Raw genomic sequence first — 23,710 nt, 5'->3', positions numbered from 1 at the left:
AGCATAGGTTCTTTTAATTTGTTAATGTTTATTTATTTATTTTGACAGAGAGGCAGAGAACATGATGAGTGGGGGAGGGTCAGAGAGAGAGAATCCCAAACAGGCTCTGTGCTGTCAGCACAGAACCTGATGTGGGGCTCGATCTCACAAACCATGAGATCAAGACCAGAGTTGAAATCAAGAGTTGCAGGCTTAACTGACTGAGCCACCCAGGCACTCCTGTAGTTCCAATACAAATGTTAAGGTTATTTGTTCTAGTTCTGTGAAACATGCTGTCGGTATTTTGATAGGGATTTCATTAAGTCTGTAGATTACTTTGGGTAATGTGGACATTTTAACAATATTTGTTCTTCCAATCTATGAGGATGGAATAGCTTCCCATTTGTGCTGTCTTCAATTTCTTTCATCAGTGTTATAGTTTTCAGAGTGCATGTCTTACATGTCCTTAGTTAAGTTTGTTCCTAGGTGTTTTATGATTTTTGGTGCAATTGTAAATGGAATTGTTTTCTTAATTTCTCTTTCTGCTACTTCATTATTAGCGTGTAGAAATGCAACAGATTTCTCTATACTGTTTTTGTGTCCTGTGACCTTACTGAATGCATTTACCATTTCTAGTAGTTTTTTGGTAGTCTTTAGGATTTTCTATGCATACCATCATGTCGTCTGCAAATAGTGAAATTTTTATTTCTTCCTTATCAATTGGGATGCCTTTTATTTCTTTCACTTGCCTGATTGCTGTGGCTAGGACTCTCAATACTATGTTGAATAAAAGTGGTGAGGGTAGACATCCTTGTCTTGTTCCTGGTCTTAAGGGAAAAGCTCTTAAGTTTTTTACCATTGAGTATGATGTTAGCTCTGGGTTTTTCATGTTTAGGTATGTTTAGGTATGTTCCCTCTAAACCTACTTTATTGAGGGTTTTTATCATGAATGGATGTACTTTGTCAAATGCTTTTTCTGCATCTATTGAAAAGGTTTTCACCCTTTCATTGATGTGGTATATCACATTCATTGATTTGTGAATATTGAACCACACTTGCATCCCAGGATCAATGCTTCATTATTTAACCAGGTTTGTGAAAGTATTGAAAAATGAATTTCAGTTATTCTTACTTAATAAAAAGTATTTTTAGTATATTTTGGCCTTGATTTTTTAACTTAAATCATAAATATCAAGGGGCGCCTGGGTGGCTCAGTCGGTTGAGTGTCCGACTTCAGCTCAGGTCACGATCTTTCGGTCCGTGAGTTCGAGCCCTGTGTCAGGCTCTGGGATGGCCCAGAGCCTGGAGCCTGCTTCCGATTCTGTGTCTCCCTCTCTCTCTGCCCCTCCCCCGTTCATGCTCTGTCTCTCTCTGTCTCAAAAATAAATAAATGTTTAAAAACAAAATCATAAATATCAAAATCATTGAATTTACAAGCTGAAAATAACCTTAGATGCTATTGATTTTCAACCTAGAGAAAACATAAGCATAACCTAGAGAGCTTTTTCAAAGCACTTTTACCTATTCCCTACCCTGGCCTAAGCTGCAGAGTATATGTGAATGTGGAGGAAGGAGAGTATGTGTGTTAAAAAAAATTAAAAATAAATTTTAAAAATTTCCAGGCTAATAAAGACCACCTAGTATAAAAAAAATTTTGTAGTGTATTTTGTTATACATTGTCCTCAGAAATTTTAAGATGTTTAGGATTCTCTCTTCCATATTAAATGGTCAGAAACCACTAGACTTACTGAACTTTTGAGACTGCTTTTTTATTATTTATCTTCTCCTTGTCTGATGTGATCATTTATTGCTCTTGGAATTATTTCTAACACCATTTCCCCCATCCTGTTTGGAACTCTCCTTCCCACTCAGTCCAATGGCTTGCTCCCTCATTCATTTTAGAACACTACTCAATGTTACCCTGTTAATGAAGACTTCCACCCATTTAAATTGAAAATGCCCCAACCTACAGTGCTATTCTCTTTTCTTGTTTTCCTTCTGTCCATAGCACTTCTCACCATTGAAATACTATATATTTACATATTTAGCAAATTTATGTGCTTATTTAATGTTATTCCCCTGTCATTTCCCCCTGGTTGTGTGCACTACAAGGAAAGGGAGTTCAGTGTGTTCTGTTCACTGTTGTCTCCCCAGCACCTAGAAGAGTGCCTGACACATAATAGGGGTTCCATAAGTATTTGTTGAATAAGTGAATGGTTAAACTCAAAACTCCTATCTTTTCTGACTTTAGGGAATAACATCTATTTTAGGATACTGCGCTGAGACTCATTTGGATACTGTCTTAAAAGTTCTTAAGACATTCCAAGATCGGGAAAAGTTTTTCATGAATCGATGTAAGGTAAAAAGAACAACTTTCTGTCCCAAAGCTTTTGGTCACTGCAAGGGCAAACGACACTGATCCCATCACTGAACAGCCTCTTCCTGTCCCCAGGTCTGTAGTCCAGGTGAGAATTGCCTGAGCCCAGGCCCTGTAGCATGACCAGCTATCTGACAGATCTACTCCATTTTCTATCACTATTGCTGACTCGAAAGGTCCTAAGGAATTCTGTGTGTGCCTAGGTTTGTCCCTCTACCAACTGTTCAGGCCTCCTGGTCAGTTTCCATTGTGTACACTCTGCTTCCCCTGAAGGAAAGAGATGTAATAAATAAAAATTAACACACGCTTTCCCACAGGGACCTCTTTTTTAAAGCCTGATAGATCCACAGCACAGTTTTGGGTGTTTAAATTTGACCAAGCAAGGGTATCAGTTTTAGACTAATTTTCATCATCGCAGTCTCATTTCTTAATCCCTGTAGTGGTCCATAGAATTAGGAAACAACATGGAAGGAAGGCGACACCTTCCATCATAGTTTTTATGTCTCTCTTTCAGGGTATTTTTTCTGGGAAAAAGAGCCTCACCAAGACTGATGTCATGGTAATCTACGGAGCTGTTGCCCTCCATGCTCCTAAGGGTCAACTCCTCACCAGGCTTGATCAAGACATCGTATCCCAAGTCCTATTTCTTTATGGCCAGTGCTCTCAGGTAATGGCTAGCACAGGGCTGCCTGGATTTCTAGTCTGGGGTTCCCAAACCTTGGAGGGGCTCACCTCTTGGGAATATTCATGCTCAAAAGATACAGGCCAAAGGCAAGACAGGACCTGGTATATTTGGAAGATGAGAATATAAGACAAAAAAATTTTTTTTTTCATAACAAAACAGGGTCAGGTAATTTGTTTCTTTCCAAAACCTTGGGCAGTTCATGTCCCATGATACCTTCCTAGGTAAGTACCCATAGCAGTCTCCCTCGAATCAAACTTAAAATAATTACTCCAGTACCTCATTAGGGCATTACAGATTCATTACTTCCCTGCAATAGTCTCTGAAGTGTTACTAATGGTAGTTGTTCAACCTTTTACATGGTATAGATAAACCACCTAAAACAGTGCCTCACAAATAGTAAGCGAAATACATGTATCTTTTCAAATTTTTTTAATGTTTATTTATTCTTGAGAGAGAGGGGGACAGAACATGAGCAGGGAAGAGGTAGAGAGAGAGGGAGACAGAGGACCTGAGGCAGTCTCTGTGCTGTCAGTGCAGAGCCCGATGTGGGGCTCCAACTCATAGAACTGAACCGTGAGATCATGACCTGAGCCGAAGTCAGACACTCAACCGACTCAGCTACCCAGGCGCCCCACAATACATGTATCTTTAAGAGAATAAAAATATCATTAACCAATCTAGGCAGTCTACATCATTAGGTACTATTTCACACGCACCCCAACACACACATTCATACCAATCCCCCCGGCTGTCGCTGATGCTCTTCAAACATGCCAGGAATATTCCTGCCTCAGAGCCACACATCTGAGTTGGAATTCATCTGATCATTTCTGTCCCCCATAGTACTTTTTATATCTTTAATAAAGTACTTTATATATATTGTCAATTTAGCCATTTTGCTAACTAGTACCAGGTCAGCCACCTAAAAATCACCTTGGGATCAAGTTTGAAATACGGCTTCCCAGAACCATTTTTCAGGGAGATTGATTCAGTAGATCTGGGGTGGAGTCTGACAGCTGTAATTTTAAAAGGTTTATAAATGATTCTTACCCACAGCCAAGTTTCAGAAGCTTCTGCCGATTACGTGCACATCTGCTCCCACATCAGACTGTCAGCACCTTGATGTTAGGGATGGTACCTTATGCTGTCTTACCTCCTCCTCTGTGCTCTGCACACACCACCTGCTTGATAAATCTGTACTCTTGATATTTATTCATGTGTGTATGTGATAAAAATGGAATCACAGGGAACTCATGATATCACAGATATAAGTATACACCAGTGAAAGGGATTAGGGCAGTGATCCTCACCCTTCAGTTGCATGACAATTACCTGGAGACCTTGTTAAAAATAGAGATCTCTAATGAATCACAGCCTTTAGGGATGAATCTATGAATCTGTATTTTTGCCATGCTCCTGAAAAGGTGATTCTGATGCACTCAAAATTTGAAAAGCAATGATGAAAACCAAAAATATGATTTAAAAAAAGATGTTTTCTGGGGCACCTGGGTGGCTCAGTTGGTTGGGCATCCGACTTCGGCTCAGATCATGATCTCACTGTTCATGAGTTCAAGCCCCGCATAGGCTTCTGTGCTGACAGCTCAGAGCCTGAAGCCTGCTTCAGGTTCTGTGTCTCTCTCTCTTCTCTCTCCCCACTCATACTCTGTCTCTCTCTCAAAAATAAATAAACATTAAAAAAATTTTTTTGAAGATGTTTTCTGTTACATTAATTTTTAGTCAGTCATTGAGGAAAATTAGGATAAAAATAAAAGAGGAAAAGAGATAAAGATGTTTTAGATAATGATGACTGTACATTTTCAAGGTACAGTCAGTTCTGCTGTAACACAGCATAGCACAACATAGTACAAAAAAAACACAGGATTGTGGGGAAAATGGGGTAAGGAGCACAACATTCAAAAACCCCATCAATGACACAGAAAAAAATAGGAACCTAATTTTTAAAACCATTTAAGAAAAAAAAACATTTAAGAAATATCTAAGTACTATAAAAAAAATTATGTCACTTTTCCTTGAAAAACACATGAATTCAATTGTGAAAGTTGTGAGTTATTATGAAATGGTGGTATAAAGAAGGGTCGTTTGAAATCAGCCGGACAGCTAGAATGCCAGATTTGTATGGGAAGCAGCTCTTACCATGGTAAACTGAGGCAGCTGGCGTGTTTGAGGTGTTGTGTGAGTATTCCTATGCAGTTCAATTCAGCTAGTTCACCTTTCGCTGTCATGGACCAAACTGTGCATAAGCAAACACAAAATTCAGAATATACCAGAAGTATTTACTCACATATCAATTTCACTGGAACAAAGTTGCATTTTCAATGCAAGCATCATAGCAGAACTGACTATATCTCCTTCCAAAGTCAGCTCCCCTATTACTTTCATTCTATAGCTTTTCGCTGGTCTTTCTGTCAACAGCCTCTATCCTTTTTCTTACCAAAATCTGGTAGAGTCTCTTTAAATTGTGAGGCTTGAAACCCAAACGCCTGATATCTTTATGCTTCATTCTGTCTATTAGACTCACCTGGGGAAAATGTCTCCCAATGTACAGGACCTCACTTTGGAACTAGGGGAGGGAGTGCACAGCACCCACTCCTTGGCAAGACTCTGTGTCCTGCTTCACTCTTGTTTTCAGATTGGTGGGTGGGTCTTTTTGCTGGTGTAAGGGAACTCTCTAACTGCGGCTCTATATCTGCTTTTGCCTTTGGTTTTCAGGTTCTGGGCATGTCTGTCATGAATAAGGTATGCAATATATTTGATATATTTGAATACAAATACATTTGAATACCAAGTAGGCTCCCTGGAAATGCAGGAAGCATATATGTCCTCTTGATTTGATTCCAGAGGAAAGGATCCCAATATATAACTAATTAATCCAATTCTGAAGCCAGGATCCCTGAGCTTAATCTAGGACAGAACATAGAGCTATATTTGGTTACAGGTGGTTTGAAAGTTAGACTGCAAACTAGAACAGTATTTTTAGAACTATGGGCTGTGACCCACCAGTAGACTATGATTTCAATGTAATAGATTTAATAGACCGCACCAGCAAATTTTTTAATGAAATAAAAGAAATAGAAGAGAACATTGCACATAGCAATAATAAGTATCATAAAACTTTTATTTCAGGTATTATATATATTATATTTAGATAGATAGATGATAGATAGATAGATAGATAGATAGATAGATAGAATGTAAGTACAGAATGGAATTGTAAACTGTTTCCTACTGTGTGGTTTATGGTCCAAAAAGTTTAAAAGCCACTGCCTTATAGAACCTCAATCTATGGGGGGGTGGGGGGTAGGGGGTGGAAGGAGTAGAAATTGACCTTTGTTTTTTTAATTTCCCTGCAACTTTGATCCTAAACTGAGGTAGAGAAGGAAAAAGAAACAGATTCTCACTTCTGTCTGGGCACATAGTTCAACCCTAAGTCAAGAACTGGGTTTATAGAACCAGGTGTGGTACCCAAGACTTTGGCTTGCACTGTGAATCCTTCCGTTTTAGGACATGGATCTGCAAATGAGTTTCACAAGAAGTATCACTGAGATTGGCATTGCTGTCCAAGATGCTGAGGATCAGGGGTTCAAGTTCTCCTACAAGGAGGTGCTACTGGGTTACATGCTGGTGAGTGGGCAGAGAGGACATGGGCAAGGCCATGAAAAGTCTGTTACCAAGAGCACAGAGCTGTCTTTTTTTAGTGGGTAAAACTTGCCAGTCCCAGGGAACAAACAGATCTCTGCCATATTTTGGACCAAGGGCACCCAGTGGTCCAATGGCATTGCAGCTGCATGTGGAAACTCCCCTTTCTAAAATATTTCACCTCCTTGTTTGTGTTACAGGACTTCATCAGGGATGAGCCCCTGGATTCCTTAGCTAGCCCTGTTCGGTGGAAAGCTTTAATCGCCATTAGATACCTCAGGTAGAGAATTTTAGAGAATTTTTCTTGCTCTCATTGAGAAAAATATTTCCTTCCCAATATCCTCCTTCAGATCAACTAACTTCTCAGTCAGTGGATACACCAGTGCACCCTTCCCAAAGTGAACACAGCTCATCGATGGGCTATTTCAAATTGGGGCTTCTCCCTCTTTTCAGACTTACAGAACTGACTAAGAGCCTGACCATTTGATAAACAAGAGGGAGAAAGAGCCACGTAGAGGAGTCAGACTTATTGATACATAAGGATTGAAGTTTTGGTGCAAAAGGAAATTTCTTTTCCTAGACTTTGGTCTGTAGGCAAATTTTAATATTCCCATTAAAAACTTATGAAGCCCTGGGGCACCTGGGTGTCTCAGTCGGTTAAGTGTCTGACTTCAGCTCAGGTCATGATCTCAAGGTTCATGAGTTCAAGTCCCACGTGGGGGCTCAGTGCTGACAGCTCAGAGCCTGGAGCCTGCTATGGATTCTGTGTCTCCCTCTCTCTCTGCCCCTCCCCTACTCATGCTCTGTCTCTCTCTCACACAAAAATAAACATTAAAAAAAAACTGACGAAAGCCCTAATCATATTTTAGTTGGTTAGTAGAAATAAACCTAAAGAAGAAAATAATTTTAATCAAAATTTTATTTTATTTTATTTTAAAATTCTTTTTTTAACGTTTATTTATTTTTGAGACAGGGAGAGACAGAGCATGAACAGGGGAGGGTCAGAGAGAGGGAGACACAGAATCTGAAACAGGCTCCAGGCTCTGAGCTCTCAGCACAGAGCCCGACGCGGGGCTCGAACTCACGGACAGCGAGATCAGGACCTGAGCCGAGGTCGGCCGCTTAACGGACTGAGCCACCCAGGCGCCCCTTAATCAAGATTTTAAAATAATATTTTCCCGCTGCAGTAAAGAAATACAAATTCATTGTTAAATCTTAGAAACTATAGAAAGTTTTTAAAAATAATAAAAACTTTGGGCTCCCAGGTGGCTCAGTCAGTTGAGCAGCCGACTTCAGCTCAGGTCAGGATCTCACAAGTTTGTGAGTTTGAGCCCCGCATCGAGCTCTCTGCTGTCAGCACAGGGCCCACTTCAGATCCTGGATCCTCTGTCCCCCTCTCTCTCTGCCCCTCCACAGCTTGTGCTCTCTCTCTCTCTAAAATAAATAAACCTTTAAAAAAATAATAATAATAATAATAATTGCCCCCTATTTTCAACATTTTGGTATGTGTCCTTCAATTCATTATACCCTATTCTTCATTTTAAGTAGAGTTGAGATCGTGCTCTACATACGATCGTGCATCCTGTCTTTCCTTATTTCACCTTACATATTCCCATGTTATTACCATTCTTTACAAACATTGTTCTTTTTTCGTTGTTTTTATTTTTTTTTTAATTTTTTTTAACGTTTATTTATTTTTGAGACAGAGAGAGACAGAGCATGAAGGAGGGAGGGGCAGAGAGAGAAGGAGACACAGAATCGGAAGCAGGCTCCAGGCTCTGAGCCATCAGCCCAGAGCCTGACGCAGGGCTCGAACTCACGGACCGCGAGATCGTGACCTGAGCTGAAGTCGGACGCTTAACCGACTGCGCCACCCAGGCGCCCCAGTTTTTAAAAAATATTTTAATTGTTAGGGGTGCCTGGGTGGCTCAGTCGGTTGAGCAACCGATTTCGGCTCGGGTCATGATCTCACAGTTTGTGAGTTCGAGCCCTGCATTGGACTCCGGGCTGTCAGTGCAGAGACCGCTTCAGATCTTCTGTCTCCCTCTCTCTCTGCTCTTCACCACATTGTGTGTGTGTGTGTGTGTGTGTGTGTGTGTGTGTCTCTTTCAAAAATAAATAAGCATAAAAAATTTGTTTAAAAAATATTTTAATTGTTGTAAAATACCCCAAAAATGTACCATCTTAACTATTTTTTAAGTGCATAGTGCAGCAGTGTTAAGTATAATCATATTGTTGTGAAATCAACCTCAAGAATTCTTTTCATCTTGCAAAACTGAAGCTCTATACACATTAAACAACTCCCTGTTCCCTCTTCCCACCAGAGCTGGCAAACACCATTCTACCTTCTGTCTCTATGAACTATGTATTTTAGGTACCTCATATAATGGGATCATGCAGTATTTGTCTTTTTGTGCCTTTCTTATTTCACTAGAATAATGTCCATCCATATGATAACCTGTGTCAAAATTTCATTCCTTTTTAAGGCTGAATAATATTCCATTTAATATATACACCATATTTTGTTAATCCATTCACCCAATGGATGCTTGGGTTGTGTTCATGGTTTGATTCTTGTGAATAATTCCACTAACAAATATGGGTGCCTAAATATCTTTTCCAGTCCTTGCTTTTAATTCTTTTGCGTATACACGTAAAAGTAGGATTGCTGGATCATACGAGAATTCTATTTTTAATTGTTTAAGGAAGCACCATACTGTTTTCTGTAGCAATGGCACCATTTCACACTCCCATCAACAGTGCATAAGGGTTCTAATTTTTCCATATTTTTGCCAATACTTGTCATTTTCTGGTTTATTTTTAATAGCAGCCATCCTTAGAATCTCATTGTGGTTTTGAGTTGCATTTCTCTAATGATTTAGCAACTTTCAGCATCTTTTCATATGCTCATTACCTATCTTTATATCTTCTTTGGAAAAATGTTTACTTCTTTTGTCCGTTTTTGTAATTGATTCTTTGTTTTTTGTTGTTGAGTTGTCAGAGTTCTTTGTATATTGTGGTTATAAGCTCCTTACCAGATATGTGATTTGTAAATATTTTCTCCCATTCCATAGATTGTCTTTTTACTGTATTAATTGTGTCCTTTGATGCACAGAAGCTTTAATTTTTATTTGTCTATTGTCTATTTTCCATTTGTCTATTTTCCCTTTTGTTATCTGTGCTTTTAGTGTCATATCCAAGAAATCATTGCCAAATCCAATATCATTAAGCTTTCTCTCAAAGTTTTCTTCCAGGAGTTGAAGAGTTTTAGCTCATACATTTAGGTGTTTGGTCCATTTTGCCTTGATTTTTGTGTATGGAATAAGGTAAGGGTCCCAACTTCATTTGTTGTATGTGGATATCCAGTTTTCCCAACACTATTGAAAAGACTTTCCTTTCCTCACTGAATGGTCTTGGACCCTTGTAACCATGTATCCCAGAGTTTATTCCAGGGCTCTCTATTCCATTAGTCTATATATGTCTGTCTCTTTATGCCAGAACCACACTGTTTTGATTACTGTGGTTTTTGTAATAATCTTTGAAACCGGGAAGTGTGAGAACTCCAACTTTGTCCTTTTTCAAGATTATTTTGACTATTTGGGGTCCCTTGAGATTTCATATGAATTTTAGGATGGATTTTCCATTTCTACAAAAACTGGGATTTTGATGGAGATTACATTAAATCTATAATCTGCTTTGGGTAGTATGGATATCTTAACAAAAGTAAGCGCCCAAATCAATGAACATGGGATGTTTTTCCATTTATTTGTGTCTTTTTTAATTTCCTTTAGCAACCTTTTGTGGTTTTCAGTGTACAAGTCTTTCGCTCCCTTGGTTAAATATTTTATTCTTTTTGATGCTATTGTAAATGGAATTGTTAATTTCCTTTTTGATTATTCATTGTTAATGTAGTAACACAACTGATTGGTATGTATTGATTTTGTATTCTACACCATTGTTGAATTTGTTTTATTCTAATAATTTTTTTTGTGCATGTTGGGGTTTTCTAATTTTTTTTTACTGTTTATTTATTTTTGAGAGACAGAGAGAGATAGAGCACAAGCAGGAGAAGTTCAGAGAGAGAGAGGGAGACAGAGAAGCCAAAGCAGGCTCCAGGCTCTGAGCTGTCAGCACAGAGCCCAATGTAGGACTCGAACTCACAAACTGCGAGATCATGACCTGAGCCGAAGTTGGACGGTTAACCAACTAGGGTGCCACCCAGGCACCCTAGGGTTTTCTATATATAAGATCATATCTTCTGCAAACAGAGATAATTTTGCTTCTTCTTTCCAATATACATGGCTTTTATTTCTTTTTATAGCCTAATAGCTCTGGCTGGCACTTTCAGTATTATGTCAAATAAAAGTGGCAAAAGCAAGCATCCTTATCTTGTCCCTGATCTTAGATTTTCCTCTAAATATTAGAGGAAAAGTTTACAGTCTTTCACCATTAACATGATATTAGCTGTAGCCTTTTCATATATAGCCTTTATTATGTTGAGGTAACAAACAGCATTTTTAATGGCTGTTTAATGACTTACTGTATAGATATATCTCATATTATTTAATCAACCTCCTCTTGCTATAGTTAATTGTCAGTTTTTAAAACTATAAATAGGGGTGCCTGGGTGGCTCAGCTGGTTGAGCATCAGACTTCAGGTCATGATCTCACGGATTGTGAGTTCGACCCCCGCGTTGGGCTCTGTGCTGACAGCTCAGAGCCTGGAGCCTGCTTTGGATTCTATGTCCCTCTCTCGCTCTGCCCCTCCCCTGCTCATGCTCTGTCTCTCTGTCTCTCTGTCTCTCTCTCTCTCAAGAATAAATAAAACATTAAAAAATAAAAACTATAAATAATATTTTGGTGAACACTTTATGCAAAAAGTGCTCTCTGAACTTTTAATTATAAAAGTTGACAATTTAGTTCAATAAATAGTATTCAATGTCATCCATGTACCAGGCATTGAGCTAGATTCAAAAAAGATAACCATTAACAAAATATGGCCTTGTATACTGGGGAAAATAGATGCAAAAACATACCCACATAATCTCCTAAACTGTAGCAAGAAGCAACTAAGAGAAGGCACAGGTTGCCATGTTTCCAAAGATACGTGAAGTTTGAAGAAAGCTCAGATAAATAAATGTGGAAGATAAACTAAAAGTTAGCTAAGCACTAAAATAATGTTGTCAAGTAGAAATATAATGCAAGTCACATATGTCACTTAAAATTTTCTGGTAGCCACTGTTTAAAAGAGTGAAAAGAAACATTAATTTTAATAATTTTACTTAATCCGATATATTCAGTATATTATCATTTCAATGTGTATTTGATATTTAACAAATGTAATGAGATAATTTACATGATTTTTCATACAAAATCTTCAAAATCCAGTGTGTTTTAGAATTACAGCATGTCTTAATTTAGTCTAGCCACAACTCAGGTATTGGATAGCTGCCTGTCGCTAGAGATTACCCTCATTTGGACAGCACACTTATAGAACTGGCAAACCAATCTTTAATGACTGAAAACCAATCGGTTTTCAGGGGCTAGAGTGAAGGAAGAGATGAACTGTAAAGGGGCATAAGGAAAAATCTAGGTGTTCTATATTGATTATAGTGGTGGTTTCATGGGTCCAAAACCCATTTAATTGCACACTTTTAACTGGATGCAGCTTGTTGTGCATAAATTTTGCCTCAATAAGTTGATTTTTTTTTAAGTCAGCCAGACAATAAAGATGAAAAGACTGTTCAACATATTTAACACTTTCAATTGACCTGCCCCACCTGGTACTGACTTTTATTCCCCTGTGAGAGAACCAATTTCACCCTGCCCCAACCGTGTCATCATTTTCAATTTCTTTGCTAATTTGGTAGCTGACAAGTGGCATTTTATTGTCTTTATTTACATTTATTAAATAATAAATGGGGATTTTCATGTTTATTGAACATATACATTTTTCCACGTTATGTCTAGGCTCACACCTTCGTGATGTTTATAGTAAATACCTGAAAGAAGGGAATGAAGGAAGGAAGGGAGGGAGAATAGAAAGGAGGGAGGAAGGGAGGGGGAAGGAAGGATGATTACAATGTCATTACTATAGGTACATTCATGAGTACCTATAGTATGTGTGACACCAGTTATAACCTGAGAAGACATATGAAATGGATAAAAATCACTGCTCCAAATTTAGAATTCCCCCCACCCAACACACACACACACACACACACACACACACAACCCATGAGCACTAGAAAAAACAAGTGGGTTAATGTTATCACAGATCATATAATAAAGGGTTAAATACCACAGAGCTAGGGATGATTTGTTCATCACTCTAATAAATTAGAAATGAGGCATGTTGACTATGCACGCCAGTACAGTCTGATTCCATGTGCCCAACCTCTCCCTGCTTCTGTCACCACCTCCCTCAACATTCCAACACGTCGGCAAACGTACTGACCCCTTCAGGTATGGTTGGCAGTTCTTGGGTACTCTTCCGGGCTATGTTTTGTTTGTCATCCTAACGTCCATCCCTCTACATGGTTCTCGTTTCAGCAAACTGAAGCCTCAGCTCTCACTAAATGACCATCTCAATATTCTTGAAGAGACTATTCGGAGGCTGCTTCCCCTTCCACCTCTGGAAAAACTCAAAGATGAAGGCGAAACAGATAAGGACAAGGAGCACATCAATGTACGTGGGGGTGAGGCCTGAGTAAAATCAAGAACTACAGTGGGACTCTACTCTCCCGCTGGAGCCTGACACTCATGCTCACTTTGGATTTCAGTTTCTCTACGAACGATCCATGGATGCTCTGGGAAGGCTGCTGAGGACCATGATGTGGGATAATGTGAAAGCGGAGGACTGTCAAGAAATGTTCAATGTGAGTAGGGCCACTGCTCAAACTGATTCCCACATGCCCTCATCTGGGCTGCAAGGTGACACTCCAGACTCTACCTCATCCTCTTCCCAGGGAGATGTCCAGCCTGACCCATTTAACCCACCACATAGGGCCAGTCCTCTTAAAATTGTTTGTGGGATGGGGCGCCTGGGTGGCTTGGTCGGTTAAGCGTCCGACTTTGGCTCAGGTCATGATCTCACCGCCCGTGAGTTCGAGCCCCGCGTCAGGCTCTGTGCTGACCGCTCAGAGCCCGGAGCCTGTTTCAGATTCTGTGTCTCCCTCTCTCTCTGACCCTCCCCCGTTCATGCTCTGTCTCTCTCTGTCTCAAAAAATAAAAACGTTAAAAAAAAAATTAAAAAAAAATTGTTTGTGGGAGGTGAGCACCGTTACAGAAGAGGCAGAGACAGCAGGAGCCAGAGAATGAGAATGAGTGAATATGAGGAGTGCTAAGGAAAGGACATTTATTCTTTGACCAACAGCTTCTCCGAATGTGGCTTGTTTCACAAAAAGACTGGGAAAGAGAAAGAGCCTTCCAGATCACCGCACAGGTGCTGACAAATGATGTGGAGGTAAGTAATCCCCAGCAGTGAATAGATTTCATCCTTTGCTGACAGTAGGGATCAGCTGAGGCCTCTGGAATCCCAAACTTGTGCATGATGGATCTCCAGTCCCAGAATGGAGTGCTTTCCAGAGAAGCACCTGAGAGGTGTCCCCCGACCCCAGAGTGAGGCAAGGACACTAGGATTAAACTATCTGGCTGCCTTTACATGCTTGCCGGCTCACTTTTCCACTGCCCTTAAAGGGAAAGTCCAAGATTCAATTTCATTCTAAGGACCTTTAGGGGGAAAATAAGGGACTTCATCTCCAGTGTTGTTGGGAATATCCTGGGATGTCAAGCCTCCCCATCACCTTGCGCCCCATCTCCTTTATCCTCCAGCCTCCAGAACACTTTAAGATCGGCTCACTCCTCGGCCTCCTGGCTCCTCACTCCTGTGACACCCTGCCCACCATCCGTCAAGCAGCTGCCAGCTCCACAATTGGTCTGTTCTGTATAAAAGGTGAGGGAAAGATGAGAAACCCACAAATGAAGAGCAGATACCTGTTTTCTTCTCAGTTTTCCTCTTTGTTCATCGATGTCTCTCTGTCCCTCTCTTTCCGCTGTTCAGTCGTTTCTGCATTCTAATGCATTAATTATGTCTAGGATTTGTCTCTCTCTTGGATCTTTTTTCCCCAATGGCTCTGTTTTTTGCTATTTTTAGAAATAAAGATAATGACACAGATGCATTATAAAGGTCCATTGGGGTAGGTGAAAATGTTTTGAGAGTGTCCAGTTTAAATCACTGAGCACTTAGGCGTATTAGCAATGCTTCTTCTATCACAAGGTTTTCTTCAGGAAGAAATAGCACTATTACTAAAGTTCTCTAAGAGAGACAACTTTGTGGAGGTTTTTCCAGCTTCCAGAACAGAAACTCTGCTCTCCAAGTGCATGTGGAGTGTCAATATCAGGAAACGTAAGGAATTTTAAAACCTCAATCTCGGGCTGAAACCAACAAGCAGGGCCTCAGGTCCAGGTTCAACCAGCAGTGGCTTCACAGAGGATGGCCTTGCACTGCACATGCGCAGTTCTGTACAGCCCAGGCGCAGCCAGGACCATGGGTCTAAGTTTTTATTATTTTTTTAAATTTACATCCAAATTAGGTAGCATATAATGCAACAGTGATTTCAGGAGTGTATTCCTTAGTGCCCCTTACCCATTTAGCCCATCCCCCCTCCCACAAAAAATCATATGACAAAAAGATGAACATAAGGGAAGGGAAACAAAAATAATATAAAAACTGGGAGGGGGACAAAACAGAAGAGATTCATAAATATGGAGAACAAACTGAGGGTTACTTGTGGGGTTGTGGGTCTAAGTTTTAATGCCATCTCACACCTGTGTTCCACTCCTCTTTCTTTTAAGTACTCAGAAAATGTTTATTAAGCACTTTCCATGTTTCAAGCATTTTCTGATGCTGGAGACACAGAGATACTACAACTATAAAATTCACATAAAAAATGTGTTAAAACTAAAAGGTGGGATTTGGCTTGGGGGAGGAGGGGTGGTTAGTCAGTGGAGAAGAAAAAATAATGTTCAACAGAGTCAAACTAGGTATGAAAGTCCCTTGGGGTATGGGAAGATAATTCACTAAGGATATATGCTTGTACCAAGCCACAAAATAAAAAATGAGTTAAGGAGGTAAGAACTAAGAGGCCATCCCAGGAAGAGAAGAAACGTACCAGAGAGGAACCTCGTAGGAAGATAGGAATTTCAACTCTATTATTGTTCTACCTATTCTTCCTTTAGGGTACTTTATTTTCCTGAAACATGCAAAATTCAGGTTCTCAAGTACTCTTTGTTAATAAAAAAAAATCCCATACTTCATTATTTACTTTAACTCTTTTCCTCAATGGATTGAATAAGCATGGCAGAGAGAGGGAATATGATTATGAAACACCCGTTGAATACAAGTAACAAGTGTGATGCTAAATTAAATACCCATTTAATAATCAGTTTTGAGATAAAGAGACCTGAAGTTAAGAAACATAGCCATCCGCCGTGCGCCTGGATGGCTCAGTTGGCTAAGTGTATGACTCTTGATTTCAGCTCAGGTTATGATCTCATGGTTCATGGGATCAAGCCCCACATTGGGCTCTGCACTGACAGTGGGGAGCCTGCTTGGGATTCTCTCTCCCTCGCTTTCTGCCCCTCTCATTCTCTCTCTCTCTCTCTCCAAAAATAAATAAACTTCAAAAAAAGAAAGAAATGTACCCATTCCAGCAAGTAGTGGAGCTGGGCTGTGAGCTCAGGTCTGTCTGACTCCAAAGTCCATGTGTGTTCTGTTGGGCTGGGATGCCCACCACAAAATGGTTTAGGTGGTAGTTTCCACAATTACTATACATTCAAACAACAAGCAGAAAATCGTTACTGCTTAGGTCTGGGTTTATAAATTGATTCCAACAATCATTTACAGAGTTGCTGATGTTTTTATTGCAATAGTTACCTTTCCATTTTCCCCAAAGTGGCTCACTGCAAAATGGAACCTCAACAGAGAGAGCAGCATAGCAGAGTAGTCAGAGCCTAGGCACCAATGTCAGACAGACCAGGGTTCAAATTCTGACTCTGCTATTTTTAGTCACTAGATAACCATGGCCAAATGACTTTATACCTTTCTGTCTCATCTTTCTCATCTGCAAAAACAGGAGTGTCTACCTCAGATGATGTTTATGAGTAATAGATGAGATCATTGCTTGCAGAGTATTTAGCATGGTACTAAACCACCTGTACAAATGTGTTTGCTTTTACGCCTGCCCTTTCAATATGGCCAACCTCTTCAACCCCATCAGGTCTTTAAACTCTTGCATATGTCCCCCCTTGTGGATTTTAGGTATTCACCCAGAGGTGGAAAGACTGCAGGATTTGCAGGAAGGGCTGCAGTGTGATGATGTACAGGTCCAGATCAAGATTTCTTCTAAAATAGCAAAGGTAATAGATATGGAGGACTGGCCAAGGGATGTAAAGATAGTTCTGGGTTGATTTCCAAATGAGTAAGCTGTGTATGCCCCACCACCAAGGAGAGCAGTGGTCTAGCCATTCTCTTAGGCTATCATGCATTAACCCTGGGTGCATGTGCCCTGTCAACACCTGCTGCTTATATTTCATTCTCTGAGAAATATTGTGAACCAAGATTCTTCAGGGTAAGGGAGGCAGTGGAGTGGAGTAGAAGAAACAAGAGCTTTGGAGTCTACTGAACGCATTCTGTGTGCACTGCTTGAAACCCATTCTCCTCATCTTAAAAAGAAATGCATAACCTACCTCTCAGAGTTGTTCTGAGAATTGGTCAATGAATTCATTCGTTTATTTAATCATTTATGCATTCGCCTACTATGTTCTGTGCACCTATCATATGCCAGACTTTGTTCTAGGCTCTAAGAATAGAAAAAGACAAAATGCCTGCCCTGGATGACCTTGTATCCTGGTGGATGGAGTCAGCCAAATAAATATGTCAGGTAGTGATAATTGAGAAAAAATATAGTCAAGTAAGGGAATAGAGAGTAAGGGAGGGGTGATTTCTTAGAAAAGGCCACTGTGAAGGGGAGACCATGAAGACTGAGGGAAAAGAACATTCCAGGCAGAGGAGAAAGCAAGTACAGAGGCCCTGAGGTAGAGAAAGAAGGAGGTAGTGAGATCCAAGAGATAGCTCAGGAATGATTCAATTGCCTTCCAGTTCTTGTTAAAGACTTTGACTTTTTTTTTTTAGTTTATTTACTTATTTTGAGAGAGATAGAGACAGCACAAGTTGGGGAGGGGCAGAGAAAGAGAGAGGGAGACAGAGAAACTCAAGCAGACTCTGCACTGACAATGCAGACGTGGGGCTCAAACTCACGAACCTTGAGATCATGACCTGAGCCAAAACCAAGAGTCAGATGCTTAACCGACTGAGCCACCCAGATGCTCCAAAGACTTTGACTTTTACTCCAGTTGGAAATAAAAGCCAGCACAGGGTTTTGAGCATAAGTCGGGGCACTATGTCCAATTGTGCCAGATATGAGATGCACAAGGGCCTCTTCATGTGAGGCAGCATCATTCCTAATGTAAACATTGTAGACATTTATGTATTTTAAGGTAGTTATCCACAGATGGCAGCAAAAGTTCCAACAAAATCAGTCATTATGACCATATACTTACAGAGAGAAGTGAACTGTCTTGAGGACAGGTGTCTTTTCCTAATTTGCACAAGCCCTATATGGGCTAGGTGTGTTCCTGCAAGAAGGAACATGATCAGACTTCTATTTCAGAGGGTCATCTGGCTGCTGTGTTCATACTACAATACAGGCCAGCAGGAGTGAAATTAATGAGGTCAGTTTGGAGGAAACTACAAGGAGGTGGCTTGGACTAAAGTGACAGCAGCAGAAACAACAAGAAAGTGTCCAGAATAAGGGAGAGAGGCCAGTTGAGGGGCACGGAGGAAACATAGGTCAAATGCCTAAGAAAGTGTCTGATGCATGATAAGTATCCAAAAACATGAGTTCCCCTCCTTCCTTTCTTGCTAAACCATCATCCATACCAATATGAGGAAAAAATAGATAACCATTGAGTTTGGAGCCCAAGCAGGTATTTGGTGTTACATAGAACAGATGTGGCAGTCTGGTCCCTTGATCTTGGAACAAAAATGACTCAGAAACTGGTTGAGACATGCAACTATTCATGAAAAGGGACTCATTTCCTTTCAAGAACATTACTATTAAATATCAATCATCAGGTCACTTAATGCAGAGGGAAGTCAGTTGTAAATAGTAATGTTTTCATACCTACAAACTCATAATCACAACCATCTTGCTTGGTTAAAGCCCCAGACAATGTTCCTGGAATTCATTCAAACTGCTAACTTTTCACCTGCCTGCCTGCATTTTCATTAGGACTCATGCACGCATGCATATGTGTTCACACACACACACACACACACACACACACACGCACACGCACACTCATACTCACACACTGCTATCACCCATTCTGTATAGTTCTTGTACATAGAGACCAAATTGCAAAGTTTTTATTTTCTAGAACTTTTGACTACTCTTAATTTTGAAACATGAAAGAGTAAAAGACAGGGATCATAACAATTCATACTTTTATGGAAACTGTGAGACACCTGTTATTCAGCATGGCACTTAGTACCTGGTGATAGACTTTCCTAAATTCCCAAGCCTTAGCTATTCTTTGGCATACCTCAGACATATTTCTGTGATATATGAAATGTATGCTGAAGTAATTTATATCATATAAATTGTTATACAAAATTTATACATTATTTTTCCCTTGTGGAGTACACTATAAGTTTGGAGAAGAAATTGCCTCAGGAGGCTTGGGATTCAATAAATATAAAATGATAAAAGGGCAACTGTAGGAAAAGTTTACCTAGAGGTTGTAGGGTATTGTCTCTATCTGTTTTAGTAGTTTCTATAGTTCCAATCATGTGCTGTTTGGAAATTCCAGTGGTTTCCAATATCTTAAAACAAACAGTAGCAGCATGTTGCATGAAGTGAGGTGATTGATAACATGAATCTTTCTGGGTACATTCTCAGATCGTCAGTAAACTCATCCCAAATGAAGAAATTCTAATGTTCCTGGAGGAAACCCTGGATGGTCTGGAGACCCTTAACCCCACCTGTACAAAGGCCTGTGGCATATGGATGGTTGCTGCCCTGAAGGAGCAGGGAGCTGCTTTGGAAGAACAGGTGAACTGACAGCCAGTTTGACCATCGAGCAGAATTCTAACACTTCTGAAATGCCAAGTTGATTGCTACTTCCCAGTTTGTCCTCTGTTGGGAAATAAGCAAGAGCATGCATAGCCTCGGGAGGCCTCAGCAGAGACCCAACTTGTGTATTAACAACCAGGCTCATGTTGTCTCAGCCTGTCTCAATTGCCTCGCTAGTCTGTGATCAAAAAGTCTTTCCCAACTGTCACTCTTTGGCCAGAGACAGCAGCTCTCTACCAAGGGCATTTGGATTCTGGAAAACTGGACTGTTAGATCTATAAGGATGAGGGTGACTGTGTGGATCACCTTTGGGATGACCACTGAGGATCAGTAGAGTTTCTAATTCCACTGCCTCTCTTCAGGCTTCTCTTCCACACACCTTGGGGTTTGTTTTCTGGTAAGGAAGGTGTCATTGAAGAACTGATTGAGGGAAAGTCCTTAGTCCTTACTCCCAGCTGGAGAGTTAGGCAGAGTGAAAAGGATTTGAGCTCAGGAAGCTTGGTTAAGAGCTCCAAATGGGGATGCTCTAGCCTTTCTCTTGAGGTTGGAAACAAAATTCAGACAATTCAAAGATTAATAAGGAGGAAGAGAATCTTTAACTCAATGAAGACACCTCCTATAGGTGAAAGAAGTTATGGTCCCCATGTCCCGGGTCAACCACCCTAAATTAAAGAATTCTCCAAAGTATGACCTTTAGAAATTATTTCTGTGCTAATTACTCTCCAATCAGTTTTTTAAAAAATTTCCTGAGTGTGTACTATGTGGCAGGCATTATACTGGACATGGGAAGATCAAAGGTTCATAAATTTGGAATGTTGTTGTATTTGCGTGTTTGGCATTAAAAGGGAGCAATAGGGACCTAAATCCTCCCCTAATGGGACTCTGTGGTAATCATATTTGCCAGATATTTATGTTTAAAGAATTTTAATTCAGAGTAAATGTCATGTTTAACCTAAAAATATCTATCCAAAACAAACAAGAGAAATATCTACTAGAAGCAAAGCTACTAGCAGATAGATACGCCCTTCTCCACGTCAAAAATCCAAATGTATAATATCATTTCCTGCTGCCCACAGATTCACATCCAAATTTGGAAGGTGACCTTCAGTGTTCTCTAGGATCTGGCTTCATCTTTTCTGTCAAGTTATCTTCTCTTATCACCCTCATTTTCTCTGTGTTCCAAACTGGACCATTCTCTTGTTCCAGAAATGTTTGCCATATTTGCTTGGGCCCAGGCTCTCATGCTAGTTTATATATATATATATATATATATATATATATATATATATATATATATATTTTTTTTTTTTTTTTTTTTAGAGAAGTTTTAGGCTCACAGCAAAATTGGGCATAGAGCCCTGTACCTCCTCTCCCCACACACATGTATCCTCCCTTACCATCAACATCCTACAACATGGTGGTACATTTGTTACAATCGATGAACCTACATCAACACATTATTATCACTCAAAGTCCAGAGTTTCCCTTAAAGTTAACTGTTGGTATTGACAAACGTATAATTGCACATATCCACCATTGCAGTAACATACAGAATACTTCCACTGCTCTAAAAATCTTTTGTGCTTCATCCATTATCATGCTTTTTTATTTTACATCTTTATCTATATTCTTCTTTGGGATGAGGATGACTTTCCCCACCATCCCCACCTTGCCTTTTGAAATTTCTATATATCCTTCAAGACCCACATCAGGTGTCCCTCCAAAGTGACCTCAGTTACTTCTGGGTTCCCTCACAATCTTGTGAACCTCTTGTGTACATTTGCCATATACTGCCTGGTGCACAGGCCTTTGGATATATGGCTGGTATTCTTTCTTAGAACATTCATTCCTTTTGAGAAAGGGCTACATCGTATTCCTCTTTGGTAAATCCCCCACAATGCCTAGCACAACACTTGGCATAATGCAGTCTTTCACTAAATATTTGCTACATTGACTTAGGAATAAATACCCAATATACCTACAATCCTCGTGAGTAAGAGATAGGCCATGCATAGAATTAACTAGTGTTTCTAACATGATTATATAATTCATCAACTACCCATGATTAATATGCTGACTATATGTGTCCTAAGCCATATAGTAGAGGGAAAATGGCAATTTAATGTTTGATTTGGACTTTTTTTTTTAGCTGTTGGAGATCTTGAACATGATTTACTATCACATGCCAGTCCTCAGACAAAAGGAAGAAAGTTTTCAGTTTATGCTGGAAGCCATCTCTCAGATAGCCAGCTTTCACATGGATGCAGTTGTTGCTAACCTTTTACAGAAGCCTCTGCCCTTTGACAGGTAGATTCTAACGGAGCTCATTCCTTCTCCCAGGAAATGCTAATCCGCACTGAGGAAGAATTTGTGGTTTGAGAGAAAGAGAGTAAAAAGAAAGGTTGAGAACATCTCACCTAAATAATAAGTTCAAAAATGGTGTTTGAATCATAAATAATGTTTTTCCAAGTGTTTTTCATATACATATCCTCCTAATATGATAAGATTTCTTTTTTAAAAAAATACATCATAGGAATAAGTGAATATTAGAAAATGAGTATTTCTCTTCTTTCTAGTTGCCTTGAATTTCACCTATGTGAGAAGTTTGTGCCTTAAAGGACATTAACAAACCTCAGTAACCCAAGTCCAGAATGCTGGACTGTTAAATAACACATCCTTATCATCTCCGGGCATGTTAGCATCGCCATCTGTCCTTGAAATTTTGATTAGTCATAATGTGGTTTTAGAGGGGAACAGATGAAAAAGCTCATATTCCAAAGAGTTGTTTCTTATCAGCTTCCTGGCTTACCACCCTAGGGACACAAAGACATTGTGGAAGGCTCTGGCTGAGAACACAGCCTCCAGTGGTAAGCTCTTGAGAGCCTTAACAGACAAACTTGAGAATGAATTAGAAGATGACGTAGCTGGGCTGGAGGCGATTTCAGTGAGTTGGACAACCCATCGCATACCTGGAATTGTGTCCCACTCCATGGTCTGTCCCCACCTGAACCTTGGTGATGTAGCATTAATCATACTTCTTCCCCTCTTATACCCTGATTTTAAATCGGCTCCAGTTAATTGGAGTTAGTTGGACAAATATGGCAGCAATTTTGTCTGTGGCTGATCGCTTTTAGAAGCAAATTTCTCATCATCCCAAAGAAAATCTGTGGGTCCGTATTTACAAATTAGTCTTAAGATATCCAAAGCACCCCTTTGCAAGACCTCAATGCTGGAAAAGATTTCATTTCACCTGACTGGTGCCCCCTAGAGTTTGGAGTTGCCGAACATAACAGTCCTGAGAGAGAAACACAGTATGAGCTGAGAAGTTTCCAAACAAATACACCCTCTTTTCTGGCATTTTTTTGTGTTTTGTTCTGTTTTGTTTCGTTTCGTTTCGTTTCGTTTCGTTTCCTTTTGAGTATGAGTGCGGTCAACTTGGAAAGCAATCCTTTGGGGAGAAAACAACTTGAAGGTCAGACCAGGGAGATGTCCTTGGAGGAAAGGAGCCTGTTTGACCACGAAGTCCTTTCTCCCCTCAGGTGGCCTGTGCTATGTATGAAGTGGTATCGGCAGGCACCCCTGTCACAAGCTTGTACCCAGAGGTGTTCACTCTTCTCCTGAAGTTGGTCAGCTGCACACTGGGCCAGAAAATGCCCACTTCCACCTTCAGCCGCAGGCGGCGGGTGATGCCACAGGGAGAACGGCAGCAGACCGCAGACCCCTGCAGGTAAATGGCCAGGCCAGAGGGCCTGCCAGAGCTGTCTGGACCCCAGACTCTAGAGGAGGGGCTCTGTTAGTCAACGCCTGTGCCTCCTG

General features: G+C 40.2%; 1 protein-coding gene across 4 annotated transcripts in view; it reads left to right on the top strand.

Moving 5' to 3' along the window:
• Nucleotides 1–23,710, top strand: part of MROH2B (maestro heat like repeat family member 2B) — a 73,361-nt gene that overhangs the window by 39,241 nt on the left and 10,410 nt on the right. For all 4 annotated transcript variants that reach the window (XM_058718463.1, XM_058718456.1, XM_058718446.1 and 1 more), the window contains 14 exons: nt 2,231–2,338; nt 2,871–3,023; nt 5,772–5,798; nt 6,564–6,683; nt 6,899–6,978; nt 13,251–13,386; nt 13,481–13,576; nt 14,074–14,163; nt 14,532–14,652; nt 17,020–17,117; nt 19,721–19,873; nt 22,044–22,201; nt 22,712–22,838; nt 23,434–23,621. In XM_058718463.1, the coding sequence (XP_058574446.1) occupies nt 2,231–2,338; nt 2,871–3,023; nt 5,772–5,798; nt 6,564–6,683; nt 6,899–6,978; nt 13,251–13,386; nt 13,481–13,576; nt 14,074–14,163; nt 14,532–14,652; nt 17,020–17,117; nt 19,721–19,873; nt 22,044–22,201; nt 22,712–22,838; nt 23,434–23,621 (1,655 nt within the window). The remainder of the gene's footprint in view (nt 1–2,230; nt 2,339–2,870; nt 3,024–5,771; nt 5,799–6,563; nt 6,684–6,898; nt 6,979–13,250; nt 13,387–13,480; nt 13,577–14,073; nt 14,164–14,531; nt 14,653–17,019; nt 17,118–19,720; nt 19,874–22,043; nt 22,202–22,711; nt 22,839–23,433; nt 23,622–23,710) is intronic.

This window comes from Neofelis nebulosa, chromosome 1 (genome assembly GCF_028018385.1).
Source record: "Neofelis nebulosa isolate mNeoNeb1 chromosome 1, mNeoNeb1.pri, whole genome shotgun sequence".
In the NCBI taxonomy this organism is placed as follows: domain Eukaryota; kingdom Metazoa; phylum Chordata; class Mammalia; order Carnivora; family Felidae; genus Neofelis; species Neofelis nebulosa.
The sequence above is the reverse complement of the archived record's forward strand: the minus strand, read 5'-3'. Positions and strand labels throughout refer to the sequence as shown.